At 39.6% G+C, this 21,860-nt stretch overlaps 1 protein-coding gene across 13 annotated transcripts in view; it reads left to right on the top strand.

The window, feature by feature from the left end:
• beta-Spec (spectrin beta chain) overlaps positions 1-21,860 on the top strand; it is a 159,847-nt gene that overhangs the window by 69,183 nt on the left and 68,804 nt on the right. For 10 of the 13 annotated variants that reach the window (XR_011391124.1, XR_011391130.1, XR_011391128.1 and 7 more), the window contains exons 1-3: positions 5,526-6,507; positions 10,238-10,389; positions 14,964-19,678. Coding sequence is in view for 2 of the 13 variants with exons in the window: in XM_070080257.1 (XP_069936358.1) it covers positions 5,757-6,507; positions 10,238-10,389; positions 14,964-19,678 (5,618 nt within the window). In the remaining 11 variants the exon portion in view is untranslated. Of the gene's footprint in view, positions 1-2,252; positions 2,399-5,525; positions 6,508-10,237; positions 10,390-14,963; positions 19,679-21,860 lie in introns of those variants that run through there. The other 3 variants (XR_011391131.1, XR_011391132.1, XM_070080258.1) reach the window with 1 other exon arrangement.

The raw sequence follows: 21,860 nt of genomic DNA, 5'->3' as shown, positions 1-21,860 counted from the left end.
AGTTGGTGGAGGAGGACAATGAAGAACTAACCACTGATGAGCTGCTAGATCAACTTCAACAGCAAGAGGCCACACCTGAGGAAATTGCTTCGGAGGAGGGGAGAGAGAAATTGAAGAAGTTGCCTACTTCAAAGATTAAGGAAATCTGTGCAAAGTGGCTTGAAGTGCAAACCTTCATGGATGAAAATCACCCTCACACAGCTATTGCAAGCCGTGCTGGTGATTATTACACTGACAATGTTGTGAAACACTTTAGGCAAGTCATAAAGGAACGAGAGGTACAGGCCACTATGGACAGATATCTTGTGCGAAAGAAGTCCAGTGACTCTGAAGCTGGCCCTAGTGGCATTAAAAGAAGAAGGGAAGTAACCCCAGAAAAGGACTTACTACCTCAAGTCCTAATGGAAGGGGATTCCCCTTCTAAACACTAACACACTCTCTCCCCTCCTCCCATCCCATCAATCATCACCAGATCTTCAATAAAAGTAAGTGTCATTTAATTGTGCATGCCTTTTTCAGTTTGTGTGTATTAAAATTAACATTTCATGTGGTAAAAAAAATTTTTTTTCATACTTTTGGGCGTCTTGCACGGATTAATCTTCTCATGGCACACCTTTTGAAAATTTCTACTCTTGTTCTAGTAATACAAGAAATACGTATCTTTAAATGTGCGGGTGGCATCCTTGTCATAAGACCTATTCTAAATAATAAAATGTAATAATTATGGCAAGGTAATGTGCAGATAAATGAAGTAACAAATGAAAGGTCACCTCCCCTTCCCTCCCCTCCCCAACCTTCCCTGGAACCTCGTGAATATGCTAAGAATGGCAGGTGACAGCATCGGTGAATACTGATGCTGCCACCTGGAAATGTGCAAGACTTTGTTTGAGGAAAGACAATGGCATCAAGTACAGTGGCCAGATTTCCATATAAAAACAAGGGACTATACGAACACAGTGAATATAAAAAAAAATCTTAAAATGTAAAAATATTTAATGCAGAGATAAACGGGGGGGGGGGGGGGGAGGAACAGAATATAAAAATTAAGCACAAATCACAGACGATAATATTGAACACTTGCATAACAAACGAGATCATCAACACCACTCACGACTCTTAAACTCTTACCCTTCTCATCACTCGCTCAAATTATCAGCATGAGATCCAAGCACTAGCCAGATTATTTAGAATAATGGAAAAATATATGAATGTGTCAACATTGGAGAAGATGTGCACCAAAGTTCCTGAAAATTTTGATTCTAAACTCGATAGGGGAACCAATAATTCCATATCTATTAGTATCAGTGTTTCAGTACCTCAGTGTTTGTCATCTAGAGGTGATGCCATTTGCATATTAGGTATATGTGGGCCATTGGGCTACTAACAAGAGCCTGGTTAAACAGGCACTCGGCAAAGAAGGTTGGCAAAAGGCCTGATTAGTAGTGGAAAAAGCACATGAAATCTGACTCTGGTATTCCTGAGCTGTGATGATTTGAATGGAGTTAGTGAAATGTAAGTTCTGATAAACACATGTTTGTGTAATCTTCAAGCCAACTGTATCAAACAAATAGATGAATGAAGTATCTCATTATTATTATTATTCATAGGGAGCACTAAACCCATAGGGGTTTAGCATTTGGGGAATAGCATTCAGACCAATTGAAGGAATTAGAGCACAGGTCCAATTGCTTGGATCAGGGTAATAATAGAGGCCATTTGAGTATTTTTATTCATAGTTCAAAGTTTCTGAATGGCCAGGCTGTAGTGGATGTATTTGGCCTACTTGATGCTACCATCAACAACCTGATTGATCAGGCCATCAAGCAGGAGGCTAGGTATTGAACCAGGTGGAGGGGCAGTGTCATTCAGAATAGACGACAGGTAGACTGAAGGAATGAATGACAGTCAGTCACCTGGTAAGAAGCATGGACAAGAGATGCATTCAGGTAGTAGTCAGTTTAAGCTCTATGGTCTCTGGAAGTTTCAGCCCTTGAAGTTTAAACTTATTTACTGAGAGATGTTAAACTAAAATGTTTAAATCGACGTACTTTTCAGTTATTTTTAAAGCTGAATTGTCCTTAACTAAATTGTGGTTTATATATATACTATTTATAAATTTTGTGTTTGTACGTATATGTATTCGTGTACTGTAAATGCTAGCTGCTCTTGAAACTCAGACTGGTTATGACTTTAATCATTTTCTTAATTTCATGTGTAAAATTTAACTAATTGGCATGTTTTCTTCATTTTAGGGTCTTGAAGAAGATGACGACAGACATTAGTGTGGGGGTCCGATGGGACCCCCTCAAGCAAGAAGAAGTGATCGAAGACTTTGATTACGATGGTGGAAATTCCTCTTCCAGACTATTTGAGAGATCCAGGATCAAAGCCCTTGCTGGTGAGAGCATGATGAAATTACTTTTTGGATGTAGTTTGACTCCCGAAATCGTAATGACGACACGATTGCAAACAAACCATACCATGGGCGGGATTTGAACCCGCGGTCAGATTCTCTGACTGTGGGTTCAAATCCCGCCCATGGTATGGTTTGGATGTAGTTTATCAGGGAGGAGGGAAGGAATACCCTGAAAGTTTTTCCATTAGATCTTTTCTTCGTCAATGACTTGAGTATGTCTCTTCCAATGAGATTCAAGCTTTCAAATAATGGTTTTTATTGTAATTATTGGTGCAGTTTCCTATTTGTCAATTTTAGACCCTATAGAACCACTTGTTTAACTATTTCTAGGAAAAAATCTACAGTATGGAAACATACTTAGAAAATGGTGAAGATGACTTCACAGCTGAGAGACATGACTGCTAGAAGGAGGAGAGGGAGAGGGAGAATCTCTTAACAGTCAGATTATACTGCAGTGCTGCATGCATATTTTTAATTATGGTAAAAAAAAAAAAAAATATACATATGTATATGTGTAGAATTTACATGAAGGATAGTCAGAGTACTGTGGTTGGAACAATTTACCAAAAACCCGCATTAGGAGAGGAACCTCTCGAAGATGCTTTGGTCAGTGGTGCACATTATAAAGTCCAGGATGGTCCAGAACATCATAAGGTTCCTTTTCTAAGTGCAGGTTTTGGCAAGTAGAATTTAAGTACAGTAATGTACAATTTCTATATGATCATTTAGTGTGTATGGTTTATTAAAGTTTAAAGTATTCCCAGGGGAAAGTGAATTTCATTTAGTTTTCTGAAAAATTAAACTGGCTATAGATGCACCCATTTATTTCGTAGTTATGGTCACAGTACACTGCTATACATTAACCCACTTTTGTCCCCCTCCACCCTGGAATGTTCTGAATATCTGGAAGACTGTTTCAGGGTTCAATGTCCCCATGGCTCGGTCCCCAGACCAGTTCTCCTGCTGGGGGATACATGATTAACCAGGCTGTTGGTACTAGCCACATGCAGTCCAAAGTAAGCACCACTGATTTGCTGATCAAGAACTGACTTGAACTGTGCATGTCTGTGTCTGTCTATGTGAGAGAGAGGAAGAGAAATAACTTTATTTCACCTACATTATTCTTTGCCTCTTTCTTTTCTTTCAACACACCGGCTGTATCCCACCGAGGCGGGGTAGCCCAAAAGGAAAAACGAAAGTTTTTCCTTTTACATTTAGTAATATATACAGGAGAAGGGGTTACTAGCCCCTTGCTTCCAGCATTTTAGTCGCCTCTTACAACACGCATGGCTTACGAAGGAAGAATTCTGATCCACTTCCCCATGGAGATCTTTGCCTATTTTTTAATTTTAATTTCTTTTAACATTTCTTGTGCCACAAGCCTTAGCCCGGTTTCCTGTAGAAAGTATGTACTGTATAATTGAGTGTGGTGGGTTTTCCTGTTAGAGAAGTCTCTTCCTCTGGCTGCTACTAGTTCTACTTTACTGTTTACACCATGGTTACTTTCCACTATACATGCCTGTTGACACCATGTGAATTATGATGACATTTTGGTACAACATGGACCATTAACTAGTCATGGGTGTGTCATCCATCAAAGATGCAGCTAAACTTCAGGCGGATATAAATAGTTCCGGTGGGCCTCAGACAATACAGTGGTGCCTAATTTGTTCCAGAAGGCTGTTCAAGTACCGAACAAATTTGTTCCCATAAGGAATAATGTAAAGTAGATTAATTTGTTTCAGACCCCAAAAATACACTTACAAAAATACACTTACATAAGTGTTCAAGTTCATATGCCAGGGTACCACTGTAGTGTGTTTTATGAAGACAAGTTTCATTGACTCTGCTATTTAAGAATGGAGGAAATAAAGACAACAGGATACAAAACAAAATAAAATCATTCAGTATAAAGTCCCATGTGCAAAATAATGTCAGATTTTTGCATTCAAGGATAACTGTGTTGCCATTACTATGGCAAGAAAAATGATAGTTTGGATAACTAGAACTTTCAAGATGAGATGCTGAGCCAGTGATGTCACATGTTCTTGCCAGGCTGGAAAACTGCTGTATACTTATGGTCCCCTTCAAGGTCAAGTATCTGAACTACTGGAAGCCCTTGAAGTCCCTTCAACTGTATTCTTGCATTGTAGGTGATAAAAGTCCATAATAATTTGCATTTTGAAAATCCTGGAGAGACTGGTCCCAAACCTAAACACTGTGTCGCTCCTTACAACAAGAAGCTTTGCATACAGTGCAAAATACCTCCACTAAAATGTAGGGGTGCGATGATTACTTGAGAGAGAACTTAATGGGGGTGTTGGAGGTCCCCCAACTCTTCAATGCCCTCCCTCCATGCATAAAGGGAATTGCCAAAAAATTTATGGTTGTCTTTGAGAGATGAAAAAGTTCGAATCAGTGCCTGACCAGCTGGGCTGCAGTTTGTACAATGGACTGTGCTGCCAGCAGTAACAGCCTGGTCAGTCAGGCCTTGATCTTCCAGGAGGCCTGGTCTGGAACTGGGCCGCATGGCTGTTGACACTCGTAAATATCCATCGGATATCCTTCAGGTATCAGGTAGTGTTTTTATGTATTGCATATTGTAGAAATACAAAAAAATTAATGGCACTTGTACATGTTGCTGATAAGGGTATAAGTCCAGTAATTAGTGTAAAGTACATAATTAATTAAGTAGTCGTCCTGTATACTAGCATTATGTAATGCACTGTACTTTCCCTCATTCACAGTAATGGTAACATTTAGGTCAGTTGCTCCATGATTAAATGTAATCTCTGATTCATAAAATGCAATCTTAACAGTTAAGATTAGAAAACACTTTTCATTTGACTTGGAGGAAGATATTGCTAGAATATTGTAAAATATATTAAAGTCCTGCTCTATTTTAATTGTCTAACTTTTGATGCTACCTCTGATTATTATTTTCACTAAAAATTGTTGAACTTCTGTCTCTGTTGGTATTACTTTCTCCATGAATTTAATTACTGTAATGTGTTATTAAAGCTATTGTAGCAGGGGCAGCTTTATGGTGATAAGGATGATAAGTTAGTGAACAAGAGTATGTACTCAGTTACCAGCAGCAGCACTGGTGCTCACCTCTGCCACTGACTAGTTGGAGTGCACTCGTTAAATTTTACATAGTAGAATCCTTTCTTCAGTGTTTGTGGCGTTATCAGCACGAACATCCTGTTTTTATATATAGTACGTCAGTGAGTGTTAACCAGACCAGATGGATGGTTGTGTTCTGGTGAAAATTAACAAATTTAATAACAGGTGTTAAATATGTGAACCTGGTTAAAAAAAAAAGTTACACAGTATTGTAATGGCAGACCACTATACAGTGGCAGATGAAGAGCATATACAAGATCTAAGTAGTCAGCTTAATGAGCAGCAAGCAAGGAGACAAACTCAAATAAACATGCAGGAACAGCAGATTAAGGAGAGAAGTGAATGGAAGGACTCCCTTAATGATGCTTGGACAGAGTCCCTTGGGGATTTGGAGGGTAAAGTCCTCACTCTGGGGTCATCCAACGTTGCTCATTGTGAAGTGGTGTCCACTGAAGAGAAGTGCAATAAACACCTTGATGCAGCTATAAATGTTAATTTACCTGATGCTATGCTTTGCCACATGCTTGAGATTGATAGTAGTAGTGCACATGAAAGCAAAAGCAGTGTGTCATCGGAGCCTTCCAACGACCCTACTCGACTCTTCAGGAACACCGAAACAGTTACTGATAAAAGCGACACTAGTGAGCATTCTATTTGTTTTGAAGAAACTGTGGATAGTTTTCCAGACGTACTAAAGAGTGATAGTGATGCAGACAGAGAGACTGTGTTAAAGGAATCTACTTCACCCAGCTGTATCAGCCCATCTGATAAATCTGCATCCCCATTGGGCAGCAAGGATGTGGTCAAATTTGAGCTCTCGCACTGGTCCTCGTATAGTGGGCGCCCACAGTCAGTGCGTCTTATTAAGGTTGAAGCCAAGAATGTTAAAAGAACTTCAAGTTATGATTCAGATATACAAAACAGGTATATAGCTTCCATGGAGCATCACATCAAACAACTCAAAGGTAATTTAATTGCATTTATTCAGCACTAGAAGGTTGGAAAATTGAAGTGCCATTGAACTCTGAATACAGTATATAAATTCAGTTGATAATTTTCTTTTGGCTTTATGGATGATGTGTTAAAAGATGCATTTGTTTAGTCATACTCTGAGGTAGGAATAGGATAAAAGGAATTTTTTTTTTATAAATTTTGAATGATTTTTGATATTTGAGAAATAGTGGACTTTTTTTTTTTTGTAATGGTTTTAATGTTCTCACCAACTCCTTGACTTGGTCTCTGGCCCAAATAACCAGTACTTGATGTACATGGGAGTAAATGGCACGTTAGCAAAGAATATATGTCAGAGGGTTACGAGGAAGAAAAGGGTGATCAATTAAGAACCAAGTGGAGAAAGATGGGAAGAGATTATGCAGAGGTGTTGGTACAAATTAGTAGTGCTCTGAAGGGACTTCACACATGTCAGTCTGCTTATGAATCTACCTAAATTGTGAAGGTTTCATAAGCTTGATTATTCCTTCATCAATCTTTGATCAGCTTGCTGTTGCTTGTAGCTTCCCTCATCATTAGTGTTACAAATGAAGTCTCTTTTCATTAACTATTATCAAATTCGGTTCAAGACAGTTAGGGATTTGTGGTTGCTGCAATTACAGATTACATTTGCAATTCTTTCAGTGATGTAAACACATGAAAGGCAAGAAAAATAAATGATGGGCCATATGTTGTGTATAAAATGATACGTTATATGTAAAGTACAGTGGACCCCCGGTTAACAATATTTTTTCACTCCAGAAGTATGTTCAGGTGCCAGTACTGACCGAATTTGTTCCCATAAGGAATATTGTGAAGTAGATTAGTCCATTTCAGACCCCCAAACATACACGTACAAACGCACTTACATAAATACACTTACATAATTGGTTGCATTCGGAGGTGATCGTTATGCGGGGGTCCACTGTATTTTCAAATTCATATGTACAAACAGCAACACACACTTGCCAAAAAATGAAATAAATTTTCTCTCCTTTTATGTCTAAAAGCCAGTCAGCGAATAATGTAGCCACTCGGTGAATAGTGTTACACTGATACTCTACCTTCCATAACCATAAATAGGGGAGTACATACATGTGCACGTGTGTGTGCACACACACACAGGATGATTTTTTTTAACTAATAATTTTCTAAAGTATATGCTCTTTTCCAAAGTACAGAACTGTATAGATGAGCAAAACCTGTGTGCAACAATTTGATATCTTTATTGCTGCAATGTTTTGCCTGTTTAGCAGGCTTTTTCAGTTGAAATAGAGGAGATAAGTAGTGATGTAGATATAAGGGGATCATTCCCTTAGCCTTGGAAAAAAAAAAGTTTGAAATGGTCATTCGTTCAGCCTTAGTGTGTATTTAGCTCCATAGCTTTACATTTCCATATCTTCGATCAAAGCTTTGATCGAAGATATGGAAATGTAAAGGAAGATGTCAAGTGAGATGTAAAGCTGAGCTGCCCAAAGTGCTACTTGAAGAGAGAGCAGAAGTATAGATTTTGTCACACTGGTCATCTGCCACAGACGTAGGGTGACCAGAAAGAGGAAATTCTTTAATTGCCATTCACTCGATTACTGTTTTGTCAGATGCATCTTAACATAACTCAGTTGATCCTCCTAACTGTAACATCCCCCACCCTTCCTGCAGAGTGCAGAAACTCTACTTCCACTGCCAAGTTTCCCTCCCTCCAGAATGCAGATATGGTATACATGCATTTTGCAAAGTTGTTTGACAAATATGATCATGGGGTAAGTGCATACAAAATGAGGGTCATAGGCATAATGGGAAAGGTAGGCAGATGGATTTTAAAGTTTCTAACACATAATAGTAGTAAACAGCAAAATCCAGAAACAGTGAGGTAAAAAGATTAGTTCTCCTAGGCACTGTCCTGGCACCACTGTTTCTTATCCTCATAGCAGACATGGACAAAACACCCGAACATCCATCACCATTTTCTGTCATCATTTGGAGACGACTTTAAAATGAGCATGAAAGTCAACCCCATAGAAGACACTGAAAAATTGCAGGAAGATATAAACAGGGTTTTCCAGTGGGCAGCGGAGAACAACATGAAGTTCGGTGGTAATAAGGGACATTGTATGTAAAACAATAAAAACACACAAAAGACCTGGGCATAATTATGTTGGCTGACCTTTCTTTCAAAGAACACAAGGCAAATGCCATGGCAGCCAGGAAGATGAGATAGATAATGAAAACTTTTAAAATGAGGGAAATAGTGACAATGGGGACACTCTTAATATTGCTTGTGCTCTCTCATTTGTAATATTGTTCAGTACTAATGGCCCCATTCAAAGCAGGCGTGATATCAGAGATGGAACAGATAGAGCCAATATAGCATTTAAATTACTGGGAACGCCTTAAGATCCAAAATGTTTACTCATTGGCCCCACGAAATCATAATGACACAATTTCGCGAGTCATGAAGATGGCTTTGAGGGGACTTGAGCTAGAGCTAGTCGTGGCCATGCTGGTGGGAGATTTGTCTGTAAAAACTTGCATTTGTGGTCACAGTGGTGCCTATGCTAACCTTCCTACGGTGTATAAATATATATACCTAGTTGGATGAATCTTGTTGTAGCCAGCTGGCCCAGTGGCTAGCGTGTCAAGTCTGGGTTTTTATGACTGATCACAGGTTCTAACCCTGCCCGTGGTATGGTTTATATACTTATTGAAACAAAAGTAGATGCATGATAATATATGTACCTGTATCAGCATCAGTGGCCCCAGATTATTCAACATACCAAAAGATGTCAGACACTGCTTGTTCAAGTCTTCAAGAGGAAACTGGAAAAGTATCCTTGCCAGGTACCAGATCAATTGGGCTGTGATGGATATGTGGTCCAGTGGGCTGCCAGCAACAGCAACCTGGATGACCAGGCAAGCACCTGAAGAGCCTGGCCCAAGACCAGGCTCTGGGAGTAGAAAAAAACATTGAAACTCATCAAAGGTAAAGGTTCCTCAAACTGCTTCATATCTTTTACCATTTCGATTAGTTATTCTCTGTATTGGAAAAAATCTTAAGCACTTGCTTCAAGCAATTTCCTAAATTGACCAAATCTTTCCACTGCATTGCTGTTTTTCAGATAGCAAAATTGCATTCATATTGTGATATTCATTTTATGAATATCAGGATATAAATTAGTCACTGTGTTGGTTCATAATTTCATACCAAAATAGCTGTTTGGTAGTTCATGAAACTACTACTGTACTGTAGTTTTTGAAGTGAGAAGTCAATATAATTAATAATATTTTGCAACTTTTAACTCTGCCAACAGCAACAGCCTCATTAATAAAGATGCAGTTAACAGCATAATTTGGCTCCAGGCAGAGCTGCAAGGGTAGGAAAACTCGAAACCAGTCACAGGTATTCTTAGAAATCACTGTCCAGAACATGTTCCCTAACACTTCATAAAATGTCTATCATCATTACATTAATTGATAACCCTTCTCCTTCGGCACTGTTAGTGTGCATGATTACTGATGGATTCCTCTTGTTACTCTAGTAATTTTTACCAGGCACAGACAAGGGATTGTCATTACTAATTGTTTGTTTCCTCTTCTGTGTATGTTTCAGTAGCCTTCCAATACAGTGGGCTACAACTAAATTAATGTACTCTTCAAAATTGTACTTTTCTCAAGTTATTGCTATTTAAATCGTGTCTTCTCTTTTAGACGAGCGTGAAAGTGTACAGAAGAAAACATTTATGAAATGGGTGAACTCTCATTTGGTTCGTGTCAGTGCTCGAATTGGTGACCTCTATGTTGACCTTCGAGATGGCAAGCAACTCATCAAGCTTCTTGAGATTCTCTCTGGAGAACGACTAGTGAGTATAGTGTGGTCACAGTATTGTATGAATTGACTAGATCCAGTATGAGGATGAAGATATAGTGAAAGGAATATTTTGGAAAAGCAAATGAAGGAAAAGGAATTACTGATAAGAAAGAGAAAAGTCACATAAAAGGGAATCATAAGAGGTTCATAGAAGGTTTAAAGAAAAGCTGTAGGAAAGAGAATGTTGTATGGAAGAAAAGTGTAAATTGAGTGTAGGGAAGATGCAATGTATAATAAGATAGAGGAGATGCACGAGACAGATATGAAAGACACCTGACTAAGGAGAAAGATGAGGTATTGTTGTGCAAGAGAAGGTGAATGGCAGTGAAGAGGTAAGAGTTGTGTGTTAGGGTAGAGAAGTAAATAATAAAAAAAAAATGTATGGCTTGACAAAGTAAAAACTTTGTAAAGGGAAGACTAAGCATAAGAGGAGATACAAAAGTGATGATTAAAAATGGGTGATGAAATTACTGTATAGTAATGTGTATGTTAGTGATGGTGGTGGTAGAAGAGGGGGAAAATTTAATAAGCTGCAAAAAATATGGAAAGAATTATGACATAAATTCAAGGGCAAGCAAGTAGAATATATAACTAAATAAAACATATTTCCTGTGCATACACAGGCATTTTATCAGAATTTTATTAAAAATATCTTAGATTTTACATAGGATTACTTATTCATAATTTACTTGAGGACACTGTATATTTGTAAGCACATATTAACATTCATTGACATTTATTACTTTTAAATATTTGTTGTACATTACTCAACACTTGCTTAGCAATTTCTTTCTTGAATTATTTGTGTGGCTGTCGCAGTAAAAGCACCATTCTCACAAAAACTCATTACAGCTTTTAATAATTACTTATTCCATACATTTGCAACACTTGTCAGAATGCTTCCCTACCCATTCTATCACAGACCTTTTCTACATTAAAATTTGCAACAAGCAGCTCCTTACCCTTATCAGTATTATTCACTCATACTTTACTGTAAACACTTGGTTAATGTGTCCCCTTCCCTTCATAATTTTCTCCTGCTTTTATGTAATCTTACTTTCCTGTAACTCTTTTTGATGATAATTCTGCAGTAGACAAGTCTGTATATTATACAAATGCACTAATTAAAAAATACTGTTCCCACCTGCTTTCAGCATCTTGGTCATAACACCATCTCTCTCTCAGCTGATTTACTTACTTTCTTCCTACTAATTGCCTATCTCCCCCCCCCCCCTTTTTTTTTTTCATTCACCTCTGGCTATTTTCCACCTCTAACAGATCCTACATCTCCCTGTTCCATGCATGAAATCACCCCCTTTCATCATCAGCACTTAATGACTCTTCAAAATCATCTTTTTCTTTCCAGCACTTCCATGTTCCTATCTAACATTTTGCCTATTTCATTCTTAACAGCCGAGTCATTATGCTTCCCAAACTTTCCAGCTTGTTAATCTCTCTCGCTTATTTATTCTTGACAAAATTTGATAATAAAAGATTTGCTCATTCTTGTTTACTCTCCCTTTGAACACCTTCACCTCTAGTTTAACTTTTCTCTCTACATATACTCTGCCTTCCATTTTGTTTTTTACATTGTAAAATACTATACCTGTATATGTTAATTTTTTTCTCCCAGAGCATCCTTTTTTATGTACAGCCTCTCCTCGCTTAATGATGGAGTTCCATTCCCAAGACCACGTCGTTAAATGAATTCATTGCTAAGTGAGGAGAATACAGTGGAACCCCGGATTTCGGCTGTAATCCATTCCAGAAGGTTGGCCTAAATCTGAAAAGGCCGAAAGCCAAAGTAATATTTTCCATAGGAATGAATGTAAATACAATTAATCCATTCCAGACACCTAAAAATATTAACAAAAAATACACATTTTAAAGATTAACTTTAGTTTTACAATAAACAATGAGAACTAAATAAAATGACTAATGAAATGGATAAATGAACATTTAACGTCACATTTACCTTTATTGAAGATTCTTGTATGCGTATGGAAGACAGGGAGGAGGAGAGAGGGAGGACTGATTATTGTTTGGAAGGGGAATCCCCCTCCATAAGGACTTCAGGTATTAAGTCCCTATCTGGGGTTACGTCCCTTCTTTGTCTTTTACTGGCACTAGGACCAGCTGGAGAGTCACTGCACCCTTGTCGCACAAAAAAGCTGTCCAGATAGATCTGTTTCTGATGTCTCTAAGATTTGCCTGAAGTGGGACAAGGTTTTGTCACTGAATTCTTTACCAAAGGGCTGGCACTAGGAACTTCCTTTGGGCCCATGGTGGCTTATTTAGCAGTCGCACTCAATAAACGACCACAAAAAACAATAGATTTTAACGAAATGTTTGCATGAATGAGCTGTGTTGCTCACTCACCAAAAAACTCAGCCAGACTGACTCGCACAAGCAGTGCGGAGGGTGGACGTGTCCAATGTGACCGATTTCAGAGTTGCTGGCCGAAATCCGGGATAGAATTTTGGCCAAAAAAGCGGCTGAAATCCAATTTGGCCAGTATCTGCACCGGCTGAAATCCAATTTGGCCAGTATCTGCACCGGCTGAAATCCAATTTGGCCAGTATCTGCACCGGCTGATATCCGGGGGTCCACTGTACTATGTTTACCTGGAGAGAGTTCCGGGGGTCTACGCCCCTGCGGCCTGGTCTGTGACCAGGCCTCCTGGTGGATCAGAGCCTGATCAACCAGCAGGCTGTTACTGCTGGCTGCACGCAAATCAACATACAAGCCACAGCCCGGCTGGTCAGGTACCGACTTTAGGTGCTTGTCCAGTGCCAGCTTGAAGACTGCCAGGGGTCTATTGGTAATCCCCCTTATGTATGCTGGGAGGCAGTTGAACAGTCTCGGGGGCCCCTGACACTTATTGTGTGGTCTCTTAACATGCTAGTGACACCCCTGCTTTTCATTGGGGGGATGTTGCATCGTCTGCCGAGTCTTTTGCTTTCGTAGCAAGTGATTTTTCGTGTGCAAGTTCGGTACTAGTACCTCTAGGATTTTCCAGGTGTATATAATCATGTATCTCTCCCGCCTGCGTTCCAGGGAATACAGGTTCAGGAACTTCAAGCGCTCACAGTAATTGAGGTGTTTTATCTCCGTTATGCACGCTGTGAAGGTTCTCTGTACATTTTCTAGGTCGGCAATTTCACCTGCCTTGAAAGGTGCTGTTAGTGTGCAGCAATATTCCAGCCTAGATAGAACAAGCAACCTGAAGAGTGTCATCATGGTAGAGAGTTTGTGTCAACCATCTTTGATATTGTTTTAATGCCACCTTTGCACCATTTATAACATTTCTGGTATATTTTTAAATGTTTATACAGTAGTGTACTGTATATTGAAATGAACAGAATAGAGGAGATAAGCTCTAATATACATTATTTAGGTATGAATGCTGGTCAGAGAGCCTATCGTAAGTCTGAGGCGTCGGTAAACGAATACGTCGCTAAGTGAGGAGAGGCTGTATGTGTATTATTTTGCCATCTATTCCTTTTCCCACATGTACTTGCCTTCCAATAACCACAAAACACTGCTGTGCACTCTAGCATTGTGTTCTTAGCACTATAGTGCTCTCTTTAACTTACCTTTCTTTCAACAGTTATTCATACCTTCCACTGTCTCGTTTAGTTCATTCACTTTCACTTCTCTCTTGCCCAATGATATCATTTCCTGTATTGTGCATATCCACAAGTTACCCATCAGCCTGTCATCCATTAATAGGCTTAACAAACTGTTGTCATTGTGTACTACTTCATACCTCATATCCTTCTTTATATTAGCCATGCCATGCCATGCACACCACACCTGTAGAACTCTTCCATTTTTAGTAATGCTACTTAACACACATTATAGTGTAACATATGTGAAGGCCTAAAATGATCTATAGTAGTATCCAGATACCACCAGTTACTACTAAAAATCAGCATATCCAGCAAATAACAAGAATATTAATCCCCACAGCTACACAGCATCCACCATTGCTAAATGTAGCAATTAGTCTAATTATCCAAGCAATATCTATTACCAGACCTCTTTCTAAATATAATTCAATTGGAAGCTCATTATTAATTCACCCTGATACTCCAAACTTTCTTATGCTCTCTCTAGCAGTCCATTCCACTTTAGCATCATTTGTAAATTGTTATGAAGCTACCTTACAAAATCTATATCTTTTATTCATATCTTTGATTGCATGGCTCTCCATTATTAAGGAAGAGGCTACAGTTACCTACCCTTCTTTAGACATTTCATATGTTTCAAATTGTAGAGACATTTGTCAAAGGATTTTATCAAGAGTGTTTTATTAGTATATTAAATAGTTATCACCAGGTTCTTGCATTGAGACTTAAATACATTTGTGAAAATAATGAATTCTGCTTAGCAGGTATACAATGGAATATAAAAAAAAAAAGGGAGTTGAGGGGGGCAAAAGTAAATGAGCAAGAACTGAGATGTATTCCAGATGCAGAATAAACATATTTCATAATAAAATGCCATTTTATTACTATTACTTTTATATCTTGGATTAACTGAATTTTTTTTCTCACCCCCTAGCCACGACCCACTAAGGGAAAGATGCGAATTCACTGCCTGGAGAATGTCGACAAAGCTCTGCAATTCTTGCGTGATCAGCGTGTCCACTTGGAAAACATGGGCTCACATGATATCGTGGATGGCAATGCACGTCTCACCCTGGGTCTTATCTGGACTATCATCCTCCGTTTCCAGATTCAAGACATTACCATAGAAGAGACAGAAAATCAAGAGACAAAGAGTGCCAAGGATGCCCTCCTCCTCTGGTGCCAGATGAAGACTGCTGGTTATCACAACGTTAACATTAGAAATTTCACTACTTCTTGGAGAGATGGTTTGGCTTTTAATGCCATCATTCACAAACATAGGCCAGATTTGGTGCAGTATGAGAAATTATCTCGGTCAAATCCTATTTACAATCTTAACAATGCTTTCAATGTGGCTGAAAACAAACTGGGCCTCACCAAACTACTTGATGCTGAAGACATATTTGTTGAGCAGCCTGATGAAAAGTCCATTATCACCTATGTTGTCACATACTACCACTACTTTTCTAAATTGAAGCAGGAGACAGTCCAAGGCAAACGTATAGGCAAGGTAGTTGGTATTGCCATGGAGAATGATAGAATGATCAAAGATTATGAAGGATTGACTTCAGATCTTCTCAAGTGGATTGAAACTACTATAGAGTCTCTTAATGACAGAGCTTTTGCCAACTCCTTAGCTGGAGTGCAAACACAGTTGACACAGTTCAACACTTATCGCACTGTAGAAAAACCACCAAAGTTTGTAGAAAAGGGTAATCTTGAGGTGCTACTTTTTACTCTGCAGTCCAAAATGAGAGCCAATAATCAGAAGCCATACTTGCCTAAAGAAGGTAAAATGATTAGTGACATAAATAAAGCCTGGGAACGTTTGGAGAAGGCAGAGCACGAGCGTGAATTGGCATTGAGAGAAGAACTCATTCGTCAAGAAAAATTGGAACAGCTGGCAGCTAGGTTTAACCGCAAGGCTGGGATGAGAGAAACTTGGCTTTCTGAAAACCAAAGGCTTGTTTCTCAGGACAACTTTGGCTTTGACTTGGCAGCAGTGGAAGCAGCAGCAAAGAAACACGAAGCCATTGAGACTGATATCTTTGCCTACGAGGAACGTGTACAGGCTGTTGTTGCAGTGGCACAAGAGCTGGAGACTGAACGTTATCATGATATTGAACGCATCAACGCCAGGAAGGATAATGTGTTACGGTTATGGAACTACCTGCTAGAGCTTTTGCGTCTTCGTCGCATGAGGCTTGAACTTTCTCTACAGTTACAACAGAACTTCCAAGAAATGATATACATTCTAGATTCTATGGAAGATATGAAGGTGCGCCTGTTAAGTGAAGATTATGGAAAACATCTTATGGGTGTAGAAGACTTGTTGCAGAAACACTCCCTGTTGGAAGCAGATATTAATGTTCTGGGTGAGCGTGTAAAGACTGTTATTGAGCATTCTCAGAGGTTCCTCGATGACGAGCAAGTGGAAGGTTATCGGCCATGTGATCCATCCATTGTCTTGGAACGTGTGCAGCAACTAGAAGATGCTTATGGTGAGTTAGTCAAGCTTGCAGTAGAACGTCGTTTACGCTTGGAAGAATCCCGCAAATTATGGCAGTTCTACTGGGATATGGCAGAGGAGGAAAACTGGATCAAGGAGAAAGAACAAATTCTGTCAACATCAGATATAGGGCATGACCTCATTACTGTCAACCTACTCTTGACTAAACACAAGACAGTTGAAGAAGAACTTCTTTCTCACGAACCCCAGATAATGGCTGTTGTGAAAGTTGGAGAAGAACTAATTATCCAACAGCACTTTGGTTCTGACAAAATTCAAGAGAGAATCGATGAAATTATGGGAATGTGGAACAACCTTAAGGAGAAATCTGCAACTAGGAAGAAGAGACTTACTGATGCAGTGGATCTGCATCAGTTCTACACGGAAGCTGATGATGTGGACACTTGGATGCTTGATATACTCCGTTTAGTATCCAGTGAAGATACTGGCCGCGATGAAGCCACTGTTCAGTCCCTTCTCAAGAAACATAAGGATGTTACTGAAGAGTTGAAAAATTATGCTACAACAATTGAAGCTCTTCACCAACAAGCATCAGAGCTTAATGAGATTGACAGGGAATCACCAGATGTGGTTGAAAGATTGGCATCCATTGACAGACGTTACAAAGAGCTCTTGGAATTGGCAAAAATGCGCAAACAGAGACTTCTTGATGCCCTATCATTGTATAAGTTGTTCACAGAGGCAGATGGTGTTGAACAGTGGATAGGAGAGAAAGAAAGAATGCTTCAAACTATGGTCCCTGCAAAGGATATTGAAGATTGTGAGATCATGAAACACAGATATGAAGGATTTGAACAAGAAATGAATGCTAATGCTAGCCGTGTTGCAGTGGTGAATCAGCTAGCTCGCCAGCTGTTACATGTAGAGCATCCTAATTCAGAGGATATTGTAGCTCGTCAGAATCAACTAAATCAACGCTGGGCAGAGCTGCGAGAAAAGGCTGAGGGCAAACGTGAGGAACTTAACTCTGCCCATGGTGTTCAGACATTCCACATTGAATGCAGAGAAACTGTTCTATGGATTGAGGATAAGAAGAGAGTCTTGATGGAGACTGCTGATCTTGGTACTGATCTTAGTGGTATTATGACTCTCCAACGACGCCTTTCTGGTATGGAACGAGATTTAGCAGCAATTCAAGCAAAGCTGGATTCTCTAGAAAGAGAAGCAGATAAAATCAGTCAAGATCATCCTGAAGAAGCTGAGCTTATTCGTGAACGTATTGAACAAATTCGTGCTGTATGGGATCAGCTTACTCAACTCTTGAAGGAACGTGATGCTAAACTTGAGGAGGCTGGTGATCTTCATCGCTTCTTGCGTGATCTGGATCACTTCCAGGCCTGGCTGACAAAGACCATGACTGATGTTGCTTCAGAAGATATTCCATCTAACCTTGCTGAAGCAGAGAAGCTTCTCAGTCAGCACCAATCTATCAGAGAAGAGATTGACAACTATACAGAAGACTACACCAAAATGATGGAATATGGTGAACGTATAACTGCTGAAGATGTCACTCCAGCTGATGATGCACAGTATATGTTCTTGAGAGAACGTCTCAAAGCCCTTAAAGACGGCTGGGCAGAATTGCACCAAATGTGGGAAAACAGACAGCAACTTTTGTCTCAGTCTCTTAACTTACAAATGTTCTTGCGTGACACAAAGCAGGGTGAAGTACTTCTCAGTCAGCAGGAGCACTACCTCAGTAAGGATGAGACTCCCACAAATTTGGAACAAGCTGAGAACCTTATAAAGAGACATGAAGCCTTCCTTACTACCATGGAAGCCAATGATGAAAAGATAAATGGTATTTGTCAATTTGCTCAGAGACTTTTAGATGAAGAGCACTTTGCTGCAGATAAAATCCAGAAGAAAGCAGAAAACATTGAAGAACGTCGTCAGCAAAATAGGGAGAGAGCAATGGAACAGATGGAACGATTACGAGATCAGTTGCAGGTTCATCAATTCCTTCAAGACTGTGAAGAACTAAATGACTGGGTACAAGAAAAACATATCATTGCTCAAGATGAAAGCTATCGCTCTGCTAAGACTGTGCATAGTAAGTGGACCCGTCATCAGGCCTTTGAGGCAGAGATTGCCAGCAATAAAGACAGGCTTATTAGAGTACAACGGGCTGGAGAAGAGCTAGTTAAAGTGAAGCCAGAGATGGCTGAACTCATTGGGCCCAAAATTACTGAACTGAACCAACACTTTGATGCTTTGGAAACCACTACCAAAGAAAAAGGTGAACGTCTCTTTGATGCTAACCGGCAAGTGCTTTATGAACAGACATGCGATGACATTGATACATGGATGACTGATTTGGAAAAGCAAATTGAGGGTGGTGACACTGGAATAGATCTCACCTCTGTAAATATACTTATGCAGAAACAACAGATGATTGAGACACAAATGGCTGTTAAAGCCAAACAGGTAGAACAATTAGAAAGTCAAGCTGATTATTTGCAGCGTATGACACCGGATAAGACCGAAGAAATTAAATTAATGAAAGTAAAGGTAGAATCAAAGTTTGAGTCTCTAAAAGGTCCTCTAGGAGAGCTTAACAGGGCTCTAGGAAAAAAGAAAGAAGCATATCAGTTCAGAAGGGATGTGGAGGATGAAAAATTATGGATATTAGAGAAGATGCCTCAGGCATCTAGTACAGAGTATGGTAACACACTCTTCACCGTCCATATGCTAAAGAAAAAGCTCCAGAGTTTAAGTACAGAAATTGATAATCATGAACCACGCATTAACTTAGTATGTGCAAATGGCAGAAAACTTATTGAAGAAGGACATGAAAGTGCAGATGAATTCCACAAGTTGCTAGAGGACCTGTTAGATCATTGGGCCAAATTGAAGGATGCTTTGGAACACAGGAGATCCAAACTTTTGGTTTCAGAGAAGGCACAACAATATCTCTTTGATGCCAGTGAGGCTGAGGTTTGGATGAGTGAACAGGAACTTTACATGATGGTGGAAGACCGTGGCAAGGATGAGCTTTCTGCTCAGAACTTGATGAAGAAACATCAGAGCTTAGAGTGTGCTGTAGCAGACTATGCTGAAACAATAAGGCAACTTGGTGAAACCGCCAGACATCTCATTAACGAAGAACATCCTGACAGGTATGCATTTTTTTAAAGCCTATCTTTTTTTTTTTTCCTGGCTGATAACCAGGAGGGGCTCTGCTTAGAGACGAAGTGAGAGGGGTGGTGGTTCTTGCCGTTCAGTAGAGGTATCATAGCTATTTCTTAAATACAGTGTTATTTCACAATGTGTTTAGAGGGTAGGATTTTATAATGTGGTAATTACCATACATTAGCTTCCCCACTTCAGTTGTTTAACACTGGCCATCTCCCACCAAGGTAGAGAGACCCAAATGTGGAACCACATTGAACATCACTCATTCAATAGCTGTCTTCCCAGAAGTGCATATGCATCACAAGTCAAATGACCCTTGGAATTGCAACAGCTCCACTGTCTTGCAGGAGGTGCGCTGATATTTCACTTCTGATGCCTCTCCAAACTGCAAATATCTCCACCCCTCCTTCATATAATAATTTTTTTCTAAGGCGTCTGCCGTTTCCCCACCGAGGCAGGGTGACCCTAAAAGAATGAAAAAACTTAATCATCCAACACTTTCACCATCACTCATGCATAATCACTGTCTTTGCAGAGGCGCTCAGATACGACAGTTTAGATGCCCTTCCAAACTACCATATCCTAAACACCTTCTTGAAAGTGCAAGCATTGTACTTCCCATTTCCAGTACTCTAGTCTGGCTGTATAAAATCACCGGTTTCCCTGAATCTCTTCACTAAATATTACCCTGCTCACCCTCCAACACCTCGTCAGGTCCCAAAAAAACATTTGTTTCCATTCACTCCTATCTAACACGCTCACACATGCTGAAAGTCCAAGCTCCTCGCCCACAAAACCTCCTTTACCCCCTCCCTCCAACCTTTTCAAGGACGACCCCTACCCCGCCTTCCTTCCCCTACAGATTTATATGCTCTCCGTCATTATACTTTGATCCATTCTCTCTAAATGACCAAACCACCTCAACAACCCCTCTTCAGCCCTCTGACTAATCTTTGATTAACTCCACACCTTCTCCTAATTTCCACACTCCGAATTCTCTGCATAATATTTACACCACACATTGCCCTTAGACAGGACATCTCCACTGCCTCCAGCCGCCGCCTCGCTGCAGCATTTACAACCCAAGCTTCACAACCATATAAGAGGGTTGGTACCACTATACTTTCTTACATTCCCTTCTTTGCCTCCATGGATAATGTTTTTTGTCTACAAATACCTCGACGCTCCACACCTTTTTTCTTCATCAATTCTATGATTAACCTCATCCTTCATAAACCCATCCGCAGACACGTCAACTCCCTAATATCTGAAAACGTTCACTTCTTCCATACTCTCTCCAATGTGATATCCAGTTTTTCTTTAAATCATTTGATACACTTAGTCACCCTACTCTTATCTATGTTCACTTTTAACTCTCTACCTTTACACTCCCTCCCAAACTGGTCCACAAACCTTTGCAGCTTTCAATTAGAATCTCCCACAAGCACAGTATCATCAGCAAAAAGTAACTGTGTCAACTCCCATTTTGTACTTGATTCCCCATAATTTAATCCCACTCCTATCCCCAACACCCTACCATTTACTTCTTTCACAACCCTCATCTATAAATATATTAACTCTTTCAGGGTCGCCAGGCCCTCTCTGAGACTTTTCAGGGTCGCCAAATTTAAAAAAAAAAAAAAAAAAAAAATTATGAAAAGATATAGAATCTTTTCCTGATCATAATGACACCAAAAGTAATTTGATGGAAAACTTATGGAATTATGCTCTCGCGAAGTTAGCGGTCTCGACGATGTTTGCGCGAAGGCGATTTTGCTCACTTTGAGCCCTATTTTCGGCCGCAAGACAGTGATGGAGTGAACGATGGTGAAAGTTTTTCTTTTTCGGGCCACCCTGCCTTGGTGGGAATTGGACAGTGTGATAATAAAAAAAAAAAAAATTCTAACGGCTTCAAATCAAGCAGGAGAAAGCTAGTAGGCCCACATGTGAGAAAATGGGTCTGTGTGGTCAGTGTGCACCATATAAAAAAAATCCTGGAGCACACAGTGCATAATGAGAAAAAAGAAAAACTCCGACCGTTTTTTTTAATTAAAATGCTGACTTTGTGGTCTATTTTCGTATAGTATTTATGGTTGTATTCTCATTTTCTTGGTCTCACTAGATAGAATGGAAAACATATTATAGAAGTAGACGTGATTTTGATTG

This window comes from Cherax quadricarinatus, unplaced genomic scaffold, assembly GCF_038502225.1.
Source record: "Cherax quadricarinatus isolate ZL_2023a unplaced genomic scaffold, ASM3850222v1 Contig255, whole genome shotgun sequence".
NCBI lineage: Eukaryota > Metazoa > Arthropoda > Malacostraca > Decapoda > Parastacidae > Cherax > Cherax quadricarinatus.
This window is presented reverse-complemented; position numbering and strand designations above follow the sequence as displayed.